A 16412-nucleotide genomic window follows, 5' to 3' on the forward strand; every position below is an offset into this window, starting at 1 on the left:
TTGGTTTGGTTTGGTTTGGTTTTTTGATTCAGGGTCTCACTGTGTAGTTGAGACTGACCTGGAACTCACTGTGTAACCCAGGCTGGTCTTGAACTCACAGTGATCCTCCTGCCTCAGCCTCCCGAGTGCTGGGATTACAGGTGTGCGCTACCATGCCTGGAATGTGTTGCCCTTTCTTTATGGGCATTTATTTCTTTTTTTTTTTTAGTAACTTCATCTCTTAAGAAACATTTACATCTTAGTCTTTAAACTTACATTGTGATATTGAGAAAGTCACTTCTTGAGATTTCTTCATGTGAAATCTGGAGCTAACAGGGCTAGTCAGGCAGGTTGTTTTGAGTTTCATGCCACATGTGTACATTTATATGGTTTTGAACCTGTCCAGAAAGTGAGCCTTGCCCAGCTATCCCTCTGTGTCCATGCTTTACTTAGTAGGTGGGAAATGATTGGAACAGATCTTCATTAAAAGCTGGCTTTCTGCTTTACCTAGTACTAGTTTTATTCAGTTATTACAATATTTCAGATTGATCTGCAGACAATAGAATGCTACTAGGATAAAACAAAAACCAGATTGTTAACAAGATGTGTATGCTTAGTGCATTTTATCACTGCTGTGATTCAGTATTGTTTTATCATGGTACCAAGCTGATCTGGAATAAATTCTGTTCTAGTCAGTATTTTTATTAAATATTATCTAGATTAGGTTATTTCTCAATCCTTTACTTTTGTTAATTCTTTTTTTTTTTTTTTTTTTTTTACTTTTGTAATTTTTTTTTTTTTTTTTTTTTTTCCTGTACTGGAAATCGAACTTAGGACCTTGCGCTTGCCAGGCAGGCGTGGTGCCGCTGAGCTACATCCCCGGCTGAAGGAGAGTTAAATCTGAGTTGGACTTCTTGAATGGTTTTACTTAATGTTTGTGCCATACACCATCTCTTTTCCTTCTCATTTAGGGAAAATTTAAGAGACCCAGGATAAATTCTTCTAACTTACATAGTCTTAAATGGTGACGCGTAGTCTAGGAAAGTATGGATTGGTCAGGATTCACCTTGTTTTATGATGGACAGTGTCTGTTGCAGAGAGGCCATAATTGGAGTAAGATGTTACTAGGCAGTCACAGTGGACATGGTCCTTTATGGATTCCAGGGCAGTATTTTGTGTCATTCTTAAGCCTGAAGGTTATACTTACTCTTAAACATAGTTTTAAAAGTGGTACTGTCAAGTTTAGGGAGTTGCACCTTAGGATCGGGCATTTTACATAACTAACCTTTCGAGTCATACCTTTAGAAAATTTTCTTTAAACGTTTTAGAAGGAAGTCTTTAAAAATGCAAACTATTAAAATGACAATATGGGGATTTAGCTCAGTGGTTCTGCCACCTGCCTCACAAGCACAAGGTCCAGGTTTGATCCCTGGTATCAAAAAAAAAGGCAATATGGTGAACATTCTAATCTTGTGAAAACTAGTATTATTTAACCATTGTAGATGCCGTGTTTTGTCATTGAAGAATATTCTTAGATAATTATTTCATATCAAAAAAACAGTAGCGGGGCCAGGGATTGAGCTCAGAGGTGCTGCCGCCTGCCTTGCAAGCTCAAGGACATGAGTTTGATCCCTGGTACCAAAAAAGCAAACAAACAAAAGAACAGTAGCACTGGGTAAATTAATATGGCATGCATTTTAATATACAGTTGCTATATTAACTCATCAAAATCTTTCTCTTTCATCTTGCCAAAATTGGTCTTCATCTCAGAGGACTCGATCAAAAATCAAGTAAGTATTTTCTTAACACATGATAATGATGCATAATAAATATGCCTAAAGAAGGGGGCAGGGAGACTCTTGTACTTTAAATAGTAAGCAAGTCCTTGTCATGTGATTTTAAGTATTTCTCTTTTTTTGTATTGTGTTATGGCCTTGAGAAAAATTTTAAAGCAGCCTACTGATTAGTTTTAATATTTATGTTTAAGTAAATTTAAATCTTCTCATCTTTAAAGTTGTTTAACCTAGTTCCATATAAAGTCACCTTTCCATATATTAAGGAGAGTTTATTTTAGCTAAACTGGTGTTATTATGTAGCTAAATAAGTTGTTAGCAAGCTTAACAATATAGTAAATTTTTTGCCTCTTATATTCAGAGTAAATTTTTCATAGGAATACTCTGTATAAGTGAAAGTTGAGCGGGTATGGTGGTGCACGCCTGTAATCCCAGCACTTGGAAGGCTGAGGCAGGAGTATCACTGTGAGTTCGAGACCAGCCTGGGCTACTTAGTGAGTTCCAGGTTAGTCTCAACTACATAGCGAGACCCTGTCTTGAAAAACCAAAAAAAAAAGTTGATATTGTTGAGGGCAGCAGTTATGGTGATGAGTAAGCAACTGACTTTATCCCCCCACCCACAAACCTGTAGTACTGAGGATTGAACCCAAGGTCTTCATACTGAGCTGTATCCCCAGCTCTTAAATTTTTTTTTTAGTTTCAGGCGTTGTTCTGGAGCTTTGTATCCTTACTGAATTGCAGGCTTGAGACTCCTAAAGTACATTTTTTTCATCAAAGTGCTTTTTGATATAATTACCTAAAATGGCTTAGAAATGTTAAAATAATTCTTTCGGGAGAAATAAAGGATGAAACCACCAGTACCAGGTAAATAAAAATCTTTATAACTTTGCATAATAGCCACAACAAGGATAGGACACATAAATATCAAATAATTATGGTATTTGAAACATAAAAATAGTACATTAGATTTAATAAGTGTACTGTGTAGCAGGCATTGTGCTTATTCCAGGAAATATAATGACAGGATAAATAGTTCTGCCCTTGAAGAGAGTATAGTCTAGTTTGAAAGTGAAGATTTTTAGAGCTTTAAGTGTGCAGGGTATACATGAGAATCTCTAGAACACTGATCATCCCATATATACCTTAAAAGTGAAGGAGTCTTGCTAAGTCACTAATGTGACTGGCACAACAGTGGAATTTCAAGTTGTAATTTAGGCTCATTTGCTGAGGATTTATACACTTTGCTCAGGACTGTTTAATAGGGAGCATGGAGCATTCACCCAAGCTGATCTGGGTTCATTATACCACTGCTGCCACTGAGTGTTTGGTTCACCTTTCTGAGCTTAAATATTCTCATCTGTAAAGTTGGGTTAAAAGTGTTTATCATGTTAGCATTAGGTTAAAATGAGAGTATAAAGTTATTGATGGCTGTTTAGAATAATTTTCATCAGTAATGCTAGCATAACTATAATTTTAAAAATCATACAATATTTACGACCACTGGAAAGATTTGGGCATCATCTGCATTACTTTTTTCTTCCATTTGTACAGACCATAGATAATCTGTTACATAAAATTGTTTCTGTGAATCAGCAGCTGCTTTGCCATTTTGTTCCTCAAGGTGGAGCTCTTGTTTATCAGATTAGTTTTTATTTTGACAAACAACTTGAAGAAAAGTAAAAGTGCTGGGCCCGGAATTAACCTCAGTGGTTCTGCCACCTGCCTTATAAGTGGGAGGTCCAGAGTTCCATCCCCAATACCAAAAAAAATTGTTGTTTTTCTTTTCTTTTTTTAAATAGGTATGACTGGTATCAAACAGAATCTCAAGTAATCATAATACTAATGATTAAGAATGTTCAGAAGAATGATGTAAATGTGGAATTTTCAGCAAAAGAGGTAATTAGTCTGAACCATATTTTATGTGGAGATTAAATACTATTATTTATGGCAGAATAATCTGTATGCATTTGTCAAATATATGCCATTTTTCCTGAGAAGATGTGGAAGATGCTGACAAGCATTGCTTTTCAATTTGAATTATTTGAAGTTTTCAGATGTGAGTATACGTGCTGTAGGTTATGGCTAGGTGTGTATTTTTTTTTAGATTTGGAATTCAAAGCACAGCTTGGTTGACACTGGTAAGACACATGATTTGGTTGCACTTAGATGGCATACCCCATGAAAAAAAGGCTAGTTATTTTCTGTGTGATTTATACATATATTAGAATTTACTAGTTAAAGTCATACTCTAGTAGTTTCGTGGTCTTTTGTAGAGAGACTTATTTAAGAGAAGTAGTGGTAGAATTTATGTGGCACTGAGTATTTTCTTTTTTGTTAAGTGCTGTATCATTTTGCTCTTGTGTTTTGAGATGCAAATGTTAAATATGTCAAATTAAATATATGGTAAATGTTATAAAATATATTATTTTCTCTTTATATATAGAGTCCACCTCCAAAATGTATACATCAGGAAAAGAAAAACTCAAATATTTTAATGCTAAATTTATTGAGACATCATGAGATTAATACAAGTTACCTTTGGCCTCTACAATTACAAGCGGTGCTCAAAGTGGTAGCCATTAACTTCCAGACATTTATTGGTACAGTAAACTGCTGAAATGTGTATACATTTTTTTGGCTGACTCTGTATGAGAATTCACATGAAGGATACATGGTACCACATGAAAAGAAAAATTATTTTGAAAGTCTTAAATCTGTTTATACACTGTTTAAAGAAATATGTATTGCAACATTGTTCAAGTTCTTTCTATATTAGTTTCAACTATTTTGTCCTTTGTTATGTAAATGTATGACATGATGCTGTGTTGCTAATTTTGTGTTCATCAGTTGTCTGCTTTGGTGAAACTTCCTTCTGGAGAGGATTACAATTTGAAACTGAGACTGCTTCATCCTATAGTACCAGAACAGAGCACATTTAAAGTACTTTCAACAAAGGTAAAGCAATTGGAGAGGGTTGTCATTGGTAATATTTTCAAAATATAGAAATATTTGGTGAACAAATCACCTGGATGATAATAAATCTGTAGATCTTTTCAAGATACCTAATTTAAGAGTGACAGATAAACAAGAAAAATAACTTGAATATCAGTGGTTTTTACCCCCTCGATTCTAAGAAATAAGTATAATTATCAACTTCTCATTAAGATTTGATACTGATAAAATATCTTCTAAGAACTTATTAGTGTGGTCCATTTGGTGTGCAAGTATTTTTCTTAATCTACATTTAAAATACAAACTACGTTAAAGATAAATCTGCTTTAAAAACCTAATCAAAAAATGGGCAATGTGAAGGGCTGGGGATTTAGCTCAGTAGTCTCACCACCTGCCTAGCAAGTGCACCTGAGTTCGATCCCGGTACCAAAAAACAAAAAACAAAAATGCGCATCTGAAATGAATAGACATTTCTCAAAGAAGTAGAAATAGCAAATAAACATTTGAAAAAATGTTCAGCATCACTGGTCATTTGAGAAATGTGAATGAAAACAATTCTGAGATTCCACTTTACCCCAGAAAGAATGGCTGCTATCATGAAATCAACTGATAACAAATGCTGGCAGGGCTGTGGGGAAAGAGGAACCCTGCTCCACTGCTGGTGGGTGTGTAGACTGATGCAACCACTATGGAAGTCAGTGTGGAGAATTAGGATTGGAATTTCCATTTGACTCAGCTATTCCCCTGCTGGGTATCTTCCCCAAAGAATTAAAAGCATCATACCACAAATATGTATGTGTACCCATGTTCATAGCAACACAATTTGTAATAGCTAAAACTTGGAAGCAGCCCAGTTGATCATCAACGGGAGACTGGATAAAGAAAATTTGTTTTTAAAAATAAAATGGAGTACTACTCAGCCTTAAAAATTAAAAAATTAGAGACATTTATAGCTAAATAGATGCACATTGAGGTGATACTCTTAAGTGAAATAAATAGGACACACGTGTAATACTGATTTAGTTTCTCTAGTGTGAAAAACTAAATAAGGATGAAAAGCTATAAATGTGAAATAGGAAGAAAAGGGACAAAGGGGAAGGGGAAATTGGAGGGGTAGGAGAAAGGGAATGGAAGTAATATGAGAAAATGAAAAAGACTGGAAATAAAGTCTTTGTAGATAGGGCTAGGAGGGAGGGCAGGGGCATGGGAAAAAAATAAGAACCAAGATTAATTATGTAAAGGTACAAATTTCCAACAGTGTATGTCATTATATTGTATACCTTAAATGTACCAATAAAATGAATTAAAAAAACAAATTTTGGGGTACTTTATCTGAGAGACTAGTGAATATTTTAATAGTTTGAGTAACTATAGGTTTTAGATTCCTTTATATTTTCAAAAAATGGACAGCTGGATATTTTAAATATCACTGAAGAAATTACAGAAGTATTGTAATTCAGTAGTAAAAGTATTGATTTGAAAATCAGAAAATCAATCATGCTCTGGCTTTTTGCTTGTCCTGTGAATTTAATCTAGTCACAAAATAACTATAGGACTAAATTTCTAGCAACTATAAAATGAACGGTATGGGCTAAGTAAGCACTGAAATCCTTGCAGTTGAAAGCTTGTATGATGCAATTACATGAAGATACATAACAAATTAATTAGTGAGAATGAATGGCATAGGTAGATTTTTTCCATTACTTCACCTTTTTTATACAGGCCCTGCAACATAACATGTTACTAACTCCTACACTTAAATTGTAAGAACAGGGTAGAGGATTTAGCTCAGTGGTTCCAGCACCTGCCTTCCAAGCACAAGGACCTTAGTTTGATTCCCAGTACCATAAAAAATAAATAAATAAATTATAAGAACATGTGAAGTTTATTATGAAACAGGATCATGTTCTGCCTCTGTTGTGAAGAATTAGTAACTACGCAAAGAGGACAGCTGTAGAGGGTTAGAGGAAAAGGTACAAAGTGAAGTGATAGTTTTTTGCATCTAATTAAAAAGGATTTGCTTTTTAAAAATTTATTTGAATATTGCTAAGAACAAAGCTGGCAAATTGAGTCCCATGCATGAAACAGAGCTATTTGGGACAACAGAAAGTGAGAAAGGAAGAGAAATCTTTACCAGGATTTCAGTTGTCACTGGTCCTATCCACATAATGTAGAGTTTGTTTAATAAAAGAATTTTGAGTAAGTACAAAGTATTAGGTAGATTTGAGAGGGACACAAGTCAAAAGTATGAGCTTGTTTTTTTTGTGTGTGTGTTTCTATCAGGAGATTTTTAATCTGTGTCTATTTGAAGTAATTTAAATGTAAATTGATTTGTGTGACTAGGGGATGAATGACTCAAGGGGCTTTTATTTTAGATCAGCAGTGCTTGAAATAGGAAGTTTGTGTTTCAGATAAATAATGAGTAATTCCTTAGCATAAATGTACTTCATCCTGTATTTTTATTTGCTAAATTTGGCAACCCTCATCCTGTGCATTGCACATAATGGGTACTCGTTATTGGTTTAGTGAATGAATATAAAATTGCCTCTGTTGTTAACCCTACAAGGTTGACAGAATGTTTTTGTTCCAAGTTTTATAGGGGGAAAGAAAACCAAAGCTCATGAACTTGAAATGCTTTCCCTAAATTCATATAGTTTCTGGAGTCTTTATCCGGCCCATATGAGGGGGTATGCTTGTATTTGTGACTGCTAACCAAAACTAGTGCTGCTTTGCTTAGGTTTTTCTACATTCCTGATTGAAAAACTTGGCTATTTTAGAGGATGGTTGTTTTTCTTGCTCTGATTCTGTAATCTCTGCATTTTAAATACATAACTGGTAAACTGTGAACTTTGGTATTTCGTACAAAATAAAATGCAAGAATTTTTTATAACTACATCTTGAGGAAAATAAATGATGAAATCTTTGAATCCTTTCCCTTTTCAGGCAGCAGAGGGGAGATAGTGTTATGAAGTACTGAAAATAAAATATGGGCAGTTGAGGTTTTTATTTAGTAATGCACAGAAAAGTACAGATAATTTGCTTTTCATCTGTTCATGTCTTTGTGTTCCATGTATTCACATATCTTGAATCTATCTGCATAAATTGAGAAAAGGATGCATTTTCCTTAGGAAAATGTGCTTAAAATTAATGATTTTATAAAATCTGTGGCGTAGATGTGCTGTTTCTTTGGTTTAGAGAATCTTGGTTTTTTTTCCCCACCTTCAAGGTTGAATTGCATGTTGTATATCTGTATATAGGCATTAGTTGTACTGATAATTTGAGTGAAATATAATTTGTGATGAAAATAAAGAGGTAGAACTTTCAAATTAACAAAATATCAATTTTAAGTAAATATTTCATAATGTTTTTCTAAGCCAGATTTCATAGTTTTTCAGTGTCTCTGATAGTTATTACTAGCATTCACCAAATAGTAGTTTTCATGTCAGCCTGTTAATCCATTTTTAAAAAATTTTGTTTCATCGTGTTAAATTCATGACAGCATTATACAATCTCAGGATTGTGGCTTTAATGGCAACTGTATGGTGTGAAATAGTCATTTGAAAGATTAATGTTTGTTCTCTGTAAGAATTAGAATTCTTAATCCTTTGGGTAGTAAATGTGCCCTAATGAAAATGTTCTTTTTTTTTTTTTTTTTTTTTTTTTTTTTTTTGATTTTTTAGTTTTGAGTACATTTTCTTTATATACTTTACTATATAAAGTATAATACAAAGGCCTGAAATCTTAGAGAATTCAAATGCATGTCTTTATTTGGAGGTAAAATAGTTCCTTTGCGCCACTTCACCCAGTAAAAGTTGCAAGTTTTATAGTGAATTTGCTTTCTTAATATTCATAGAATAGAAATATATAGAAAAATCTGATAATGTAATAGAGTGGGGGTTTCTGAGTATCATGCTGCTGTTTATCTGAATGTGTTGCTGTTTGATACAGTGGTAGAGATAATAGTGAAGTATTCTCGTGCTTTAATTAGTTGTGGTTAAACACAAATTGTTGGTCTTGGAATGTTTTCTGGCTGTCTTTTCTATTTACGTATATTCATATATTCTCAAATTGTTTTTTACCATATATTGTATCTGTAGCTACTTTTTCACTTAACCATTCATTGCTGTTTGTTTCCTGCTCCTTGTATCCTTCAGCAGAGAATTTCATTGTCCCCTGTGCTGTCTGTTACTATTTAAGTCCTACACTGTTGGTCTATGGGAACTATAGTAGCTCATTTTTTTGATGGCTTATCACATGCCAGGGACTATACTGTGAATTATCTCATGTAATTTTCACAATTATTGCATGGTGTAGGTATTTTTATCTCTGTTTTAGAGATAGAGAAATCAAACCCAGAGATGTTGAGTAATTTGCCCAGGTTTTTCCAGATAATTGTCATGAAGATACTGATGATAGCATTGAGTTAGTGATTTTTCAGTCACTACTGTATTCTTTTCATATATGATTTTATATAATTGTAAGAACTCTGTATGAGACAAGCACTATTACTTCTGTTTTATAAGAGAAACTTAGGCTCACTGAGATTACTTGCTTGTGGTTTATATCCAGCAAATGGCATTATTTTGACTATTGTAATTATACTTCTGATTATTTTTGCCTTGTCTTAAATCCTGCTTATTTATGAAGAAATCAGTAAAACTTCGAATTGAGACTTTTCAAGCACATTATCCCAAATGTTGATTTCCTTATCTCTAAACTATGGATAGTAGTCTCTTTTTTTAGGGTGATTCTATTAAAGATAACATATGGGAACCATTTAACACAATAAGTGCTCAGTAAGTGTTACTGTTATTTTATCCTGATTAGATTTTTATAAAGGTTATAAATGCAAATCAGAAAATTTGGAAATAGTATAGAGGAGCTGAGAAAGTTATCATTGATGCCTTTTTTATTTGTTTTTTGGTGTGTGTGCTATTGGGAACTAAAACCAGGGCTTTTTTTTTTTTTTTTTGGTACCAGGGATTGAACTCAGGTCCTTGGGTTTGTGAGCCAGGAGGTGGCACAACTGAGATAGATCCTCGGCCCTAAACCCAGTGCATTCTTATTGAGCTACATCCCCAACCCTTTTTCTTTTTTTCATTTTGAGTCAGGGTCTTGCTGAATTTCCCAGTCTTGGTTTGAACTTGAAATCCTCCTGCCTCAGCTCCCCAGAGTGCTGGATTTACAGGCATGGGCCACCATGCCCATCTATCTCAAATTATATTTTAGTATAATTCCTTGTGGCTATTTCCCAGTAGATAGGTATAACACAAGACAGAATCCACAGTGGAATATATATATATTAGAATTTTTTTTTGTTTGTTTGTTTGTTTTTGGTACTGGGGATTGAACTTGGGACCTTGCCCTTGTGAGGCAGGCGGTGGAACCACTGAGCTAAATCCCCAGTCCACAGTGTTTTTTTTGCTGTGACTTATTTTCTTTTCAAGAGTACCAGCACAGAGCCTAGCTCAGAGTAGGCGTTCAGTAAATACGTGAATTAAGTAGTTAAAACTTTGTTTTTTTATCTTTTGGATTTTAAAAATGATTATAATGCTGGGCATGGTGACATGCCTGAAATCTCAGCACTTGGGAGGCTGAGGCAAGAGGCCAGCCCGGGCTACACAGTGAGACCTTGTCTTAAAAAATAAACATAATAAATGATTATAAAATAATTTGAGTGTAAAAATAAAGAAGGTAGATATAGCAGTCTGGTCTCAGGAAAATAGAGCTACTGCTCTATGATTATACAGAAGGGTTGATATACCAGTTAAATATGCAGAAGGTTGAGTAAGAACGTTGCAAGGCTGTACTCTGAAGAAGGGCAGCAATTATTTAATGTCTGCAGCCTTGAAGCATGTTGCTCTCAAAAGTTTGCCATTAAACTGGAAAAGCTCTATATTTAGACTGGAAAAGATGTTTTTCCTTTGCAGTCTGTAGTGTAGAATGAGATTACACTGAAGCATATTCCCAGCTTTTTAATTTTTATTTTGAGATGTGGTCTTGCTAAGTTTCCCAGACTGGGCTCAAACTTGTAGTGCTCTTGCAGCAGCTTCCCAAGAGTGCTAGGATTATAGGTACTGTATGCTCCACCACAAGTGGCTACTAAGTGGGATCTTACACTTAAAGTGGTGTCTGCATGCCATGATTGCTTAGAGGAGTAATAATGGCTTTTTAAATCTGAAGTCCCTCTCATTAAGAAAAATTAATAAATTCTCTTATGCAGAGGAGACCTCAGAGGTAGATGTTGGTACATACTGTATAATGTCAAGAACTAATCATCTAGCACCGTAGAGATTCTTACTAATAACCTGTAGATACTGCTTTGGGACATTATGGTTCCTTGAAAGGCTTTCCAGTGCATATGAGAGCAATATTCAAGCAAACTACTGGAGTTTTAAGTTGAGCTTTTAAGGTATTTTTTACTTAAATGAAAATAGAATGACTTATTAATGGTTGTAATAAAAATCTCTGAAATTGGTCTGGCAGTTCTAGAAGTACCTGCTAGAAATATCAAGACTTAAAACTTCATTTTTAAGAGTATATATTATAAGCATTGAAAGTGAAGGAGGTATAAAAAGAAATTCACAGAAATTAGTCCTCTCCCACACCTATCTTTTTTACCTTTTAAAAAACTGCTTTAAATGGCTTATTACATATACCTATTTTAATGAATAGATTAAATATAATTTCAGGTTCAGGTCAGCTTGTCTCAGTTGAAACTGGTTGCTAAGAGCTTCAACTGGCTTTATAAAGGCTTTATTGTTCATACTGCACAATTACTCAGGTTACAGTGGCTTTCAGTAGATGAGAGTGCTAGTCTGTTCTATATTTCAGATGTAGCAAGGAGCTTTTTATAGAGAGTACCTAGTAAAGGAACAAGAAGTGTGAATATAGGGTAGGTAGCCTATGGCTGGGTTGAATATGGTGATACACAGACTTTTTTCTACTCTCATTCCCCAAAAAATATAAAAGGAGCAAGATGTACTTTTAAATTTTAGAACAAAATTAGTAGCTCTTTCACTGGTTGTTGTATAAAGATGCTATATTATTTTTTTTAGCCCCAGTGACATTTGTTTCATGTATTTCTCTTTTTAAACAGTTGTTACATTGCTGTGTTCCTAAAGAAAATAAACATTTATAGATCACATACTCTATTCCATAACTTCATGTTTAATTGAAAATATTGCCTTGGGTCTGGGCATGTAGCTCAGTGGCATGGTGCCTTCCTGACAAGCGCAAGGTCATGAGTTTAATCCTGCATGGTGGTGGGATGTTTATTAAAACACATTAAAGCATGTGTGAATATAGAAATTCCTGTTGAACAGGGTTTCTCAGTGTTGGCATTATTGACATTTGGCTGGGATTGCCCAGTGCACTGTGGAATGTTTAGTGGCATCCATCTCAGTAGATGTCTGTACTAGCTTTCCCTTTTAACCAACAGTGTCTAAGACATTTAGAGCACTGCTTTGGAAGAAAAAAAGCTTTTGGCTTTTTGTGTGTTTTGTTTTTGCAAATGGAAAGGGGACCAAGAATCAAGAGATGGAGGGGGAAGTGGGGGTGTAGAAAGAATTAAGATGTCCTGTGTACATGTACCAACTCCCTGTGATGAATGTAATCATTATGTACTGCAAAATGTGCACTAATAAAAATTGAAAAATAAAAAAAAGACTTACTTAGAGCTTATGTAATAGTTAATGGTTTGTTTTGTTTTGTTTTATCTTGTGAGGGGGGTACAGGTGATCAAACTCAGGATCTTGTGCTTTATAGGCAGGCGGTAGCACAACTGATCTAAATCCCCAGCCCAGTTATGTTGTTTTCTGAATGGTGAATTTTAATAGAAACAAAATAAATGTTTCATAATTCTTCAAATTTAATTTAAGGAAACTGTCAAAAACACTATTAATTCTTATAAAACTTTGATGACTTAAGACAATGCATTTTTACCTTTTTATGTATTTCATATTGAATAATGGATATTGTTTGGTGTTTCCTCCAGATTGAAATTAAAATGAAAAAGCCAGAGGCTGTGAGATGGGAAAAGCTAGAGGGGAAAGGTGATGTGCCTACCTCAAAACAGTTCACAGCAGGTTTGTTTTCTAGCCTTGATGATCTTTAAATTCATACTGTGCTGTGTAGTTGAAATTAAATAGTAATGAGCATTCTTTCTACTTTCATTATTTATGTTTCTAAAATAAGATACATTGAGTAAAATAAAGTTGCTCTATAATGAATACAAAATAGCCTTTCTTTTGATGTTCTAACTCTTAAACTAAGAATCCAATGAGTGGCAGCAAGATGCCAGAGGAATTGGGTGTTTATTGTTTTAGTTTATGACAGTTGAGATTGTTGTGTTGGCCATTTCCATGCTGCTTTTTGAATTGTAAATTAGTTTGCTTTGCAGATATATTCCTTCCTTCTTTATCCTGTTTTTTCCTTGTCCCAAATTGTCAACTCTTAATTTCCTGGAATTTCAGGCTGAACAGAGTAAGGTTTTTAGCCCCATGTTACTATTTTGATAATTTACAGATGGACACAAATAGATAAGGTGTCTAAGGAAAACCTAGGAGAAAACTAGCAGTTGATTGACCCTTTAAGGGATGAACAGTGTTGTGCTTGGGGTCAATTTAAAACACATGCAATGAATAGATAAGCATTTTAATAGTGAATAATTAATCTGGAGGATACTCTTAAGCAGTACGAGAATGTGTTTTACTTAATAGCCTCATTAATGAATGGAGAGAGATTTTTGATTCACTAATGGCCCTGATGTAATGAGAGAAACTAACATTGTGTCTCAGCTACTTTCAGATTTTGACTACCTTTTTCTATAACAAAACAGTTGCTTATGTAAACTTTCAGAAAATGTTACTCAACAGGTCATTCATACGTGTGTTTGAGTTTATTTAATATTTCTAGGTGCATATAGAAGTTGCCAAAGAAGATTCCTATGTACCCTTCCCCCAGCTTCTACCAATGATAACATCTTAAGTAGTCTGTAGTATAATTTGTAAAATCAGAAAATACATACTGACAGGGTTTTGTGGTACTAGGGATTAAACCCAGGGCCTTTGCATAGTTATATAACTCCCTGCCCTTTTTACTTGAGACACAGTTTTGCTGAGTTGAACTCTGGCCTTAGCCTCCCAGAGTGCTGGTATTATTACAAGTACATTCTACCAAACCCAGCTCCTTCTTAAAATTTTTTCATTTTGATATAGGGTCTTGCTAAGTTGGCTCAAGCTTGCAGTTCTGCTAATAGGTAATATTTAAGGACTGAAATAGTTCTAGAGGGTGTTTCAAAGACATAGTGAAAACATGTTCTTCTCTTGCAGTTGATACCCAGAGATTTTGGAGCTCAGATTTCTATATAGTGCAGAACTATTTTAAGATTTTAAGTCAATTTAAGTATAATATTTCAGTTCTAAAGTAGTCCTATATAATGTGCAACCCAGTATAACTCCCTCTATTTTACTCAGGCTCAGAATGGTTAATCATCTTGCACAAGATCACCCAACAGATTTCATTGTCTAGGACGAAAACCCAGGTCTTCAGAATATAGGTCTCATTCTTTTGTTAACCCCATCTATGATGCTGCTGTTGCTGCATTTTCTAACAATGGAAATGGTCTCTGTTGACATGAGTGTCTGCAGTTACTTGGTATTATAATGACTGAACAAAGAAGTTAGATTACTCAGCTCTCTGCAGTTCGCCTGCTATCCTCAGTTAAAATTTTCCTGAGATTAAATTTGTATGTTTTAGCTAATAAATTTGTGTTTATAGCTAATAAATTTTTCCTAAACTCAGTACCCTAGATATTAAAAATGCTATTTCTCCTGTCCTGTTAGTTTTTGTAAAGAATTAATAATGCTTGTCAGATTCTTGTGTACTGCAAGCTGGAGACTAAAGATAAGGGCATGTCACTTAACCTGTCTGAGTCAGCTTTCTTATCTGTAAAATGGAGATTAAAACCTCTATTCCTATCCTTCCTGGGATTCAGCATAGAATTAATTAAATCCATGTTTCCCAGGCTCTTAACTTACTATGGCATGCAGTTTTTGTTTTCTGTAGTTATTAGTGGAAATACACAAAGAAGATTTCTAGTACAGTAGAAGGCGGATAGGACTTTTCCAAACAACATAATGCCTTGGTTAAAATAGTGCAGTGTTTTTTGGGGGTTTGTTTTGTTTTGATGGAGGATTTTGAAGAAAGGAAGAAAGTTGATTTACACATCAAGAGAGAATAAGTGGAAAACATAATTAGTGTCGAGTAGTTTCTCAGCTGTTTCTAGAAAGGGATACAAAGGGTTACTGGAGAACGAATATTTACATTAGTGTTAATGAGTCCTCATATACTGACAGATTTCTAATCAAGTACTTTTTTAAAGCACTACAGCTGTATTGTCCAGTATAGGAGCTGTTGACCACATGTACCTATTAAGCTCTTGAAATATGACTAGTCTGTATTGAGATGTGCTAAAGTGTAAATTACACACCAATTTTGAAGATTTATATGAAAACAATATAAAATGTTTTCATAGCTTCTGTTGACTTCATGTTAAAAAGATACTATTTTTGATATCCTAGGTTAAATGACATATTAGAATGTACTTCACCTGATTCTTTTTAGTAACATACTACTAGCAATTTATAAATTATGTATGTGGCTCACATATGTGGCCATTGTCTTATTTTTCTTGAACAATGCACAGAGCAGTCTCTTAGACCTACTAGGTCAGTTTGTTTTTATCTGTGTATCAAAATCCTCATTCTCTTAGTCTTAGGGTAGGGCACTGCCTTGAGCCCCTGATCCAGAGGACTTTCTGGAGCAATGTTCCCTACAAATACTCTTTGTATACTGAATATATGACACATATGGTTACTTTCACGTACTCTATGTATAATATGGGCATCAAGTGCGGTATATTTCAGTTTTGGTAACTCCTTATTCTATTGAAGTAATATTTTAAATTAATTAATTTTAATTAAACTTGCTGTTGTGGCATGGGTGATTATATTTTCAATTTTTCTGTGTTCTAAAAAATTTTACCTCAGAAAAGCTACATATTTAGTATTAAAATATTTTTTGAAAGAAATTTCTTAAGGAAGCTTTCTTTTTAAAAAAAATTTACATTTTTAAATTATCTGTATCATATATTATTTGTATTATTTAGGAAGTCCTAGAATTTAATTATGTTGGTTCAGTTTTTAGAAGTGTAAATCTAGTTACTTACATATGTATAAAAAAGACACTCATGACAAACATGAAATTCAACCTATTTGTTAGTCTGTTTTGTGCACCATGGTCTCAAAGTTTATATGTTATTGACATAATCAAAACATGTTGATTAATTGCCTATGCCATTTTCACTTCTTAGATGTAAGGAACCTATATCCGTCTTCATCTCATTATACAAGAAATTGGGATAAATTGGTTGGTGAACTCAAAGAAGAAGAAAAGAATGAGAAGTTGGAGGGAGATGCAGCTTTAAACAAGTTATTTCAGCAGATTTATTCAGATGGCTCTGATGAAGTCAAACGTGCCATGAACAAATCATTTGTAAGAACATAAGCTTTATTTTTAATATTATGGGAGTGAATTTCAAACACTTAAAGAAATAGGTAATTTGGGACCAAATTACATGTACTATAGTTGAGAGATTTTTTTTTTTTTTTTTTTTTTTTTTTTTAA

General features: G+C 34.0%; 1 protein-coding gene across 2 annotated transcripts in view; it reads left to right on the forward strand.

Annotated features, from left to right (window-relative positions):
• Sugt1 (SGT1 homolog, MIS12 kinetochore complex assembly cochaperone) overlaps window positions 1-16412 on the forward strand; it is a 34705-nt gene that overhangs the window by 14653 nt on the left and 3640 nt on the right. For both annotated transcript variants that reach the window (XM_033759895.1, XM_010636933.3), the window contains exons 8-12: window positions 1750-1769; window positions 3572-3668; window positions 4620-4727; window positions 12721-12811; window positions 16099-16280. In XM_033759895.1, the coding sequence (XP_033615786.1) occupies window positions 1750-1769; window positions 3572-3668; window positions 4620-4727; window positions 12721-12811; window positions 16099-16280 (498 nt within the window). The remainder of the gene's footprint in view (window positions 1-1749; window positions 1770-3571; window positions 3669-4619; window positions 4728-12720; window positions 12812-16098; window positions 16281-16412) is intronic.

Source organism: Fukomys damarensis, unplaced genomic scaffold (genome assembly GCF_012274545.1).
Source record: "Fukomys damarensis isolate Sample0158 unplaced genomic scaffold, DMR_v1.0_HiC HiC_scaffold_38, whole genome shotgun sequence".
Lineage (NCBI taxonomy): Eukaryota > Metazoa > Chordata > Mammalia > Rodentia > Bathyergidae > Fukomys > Fukomys damarensis.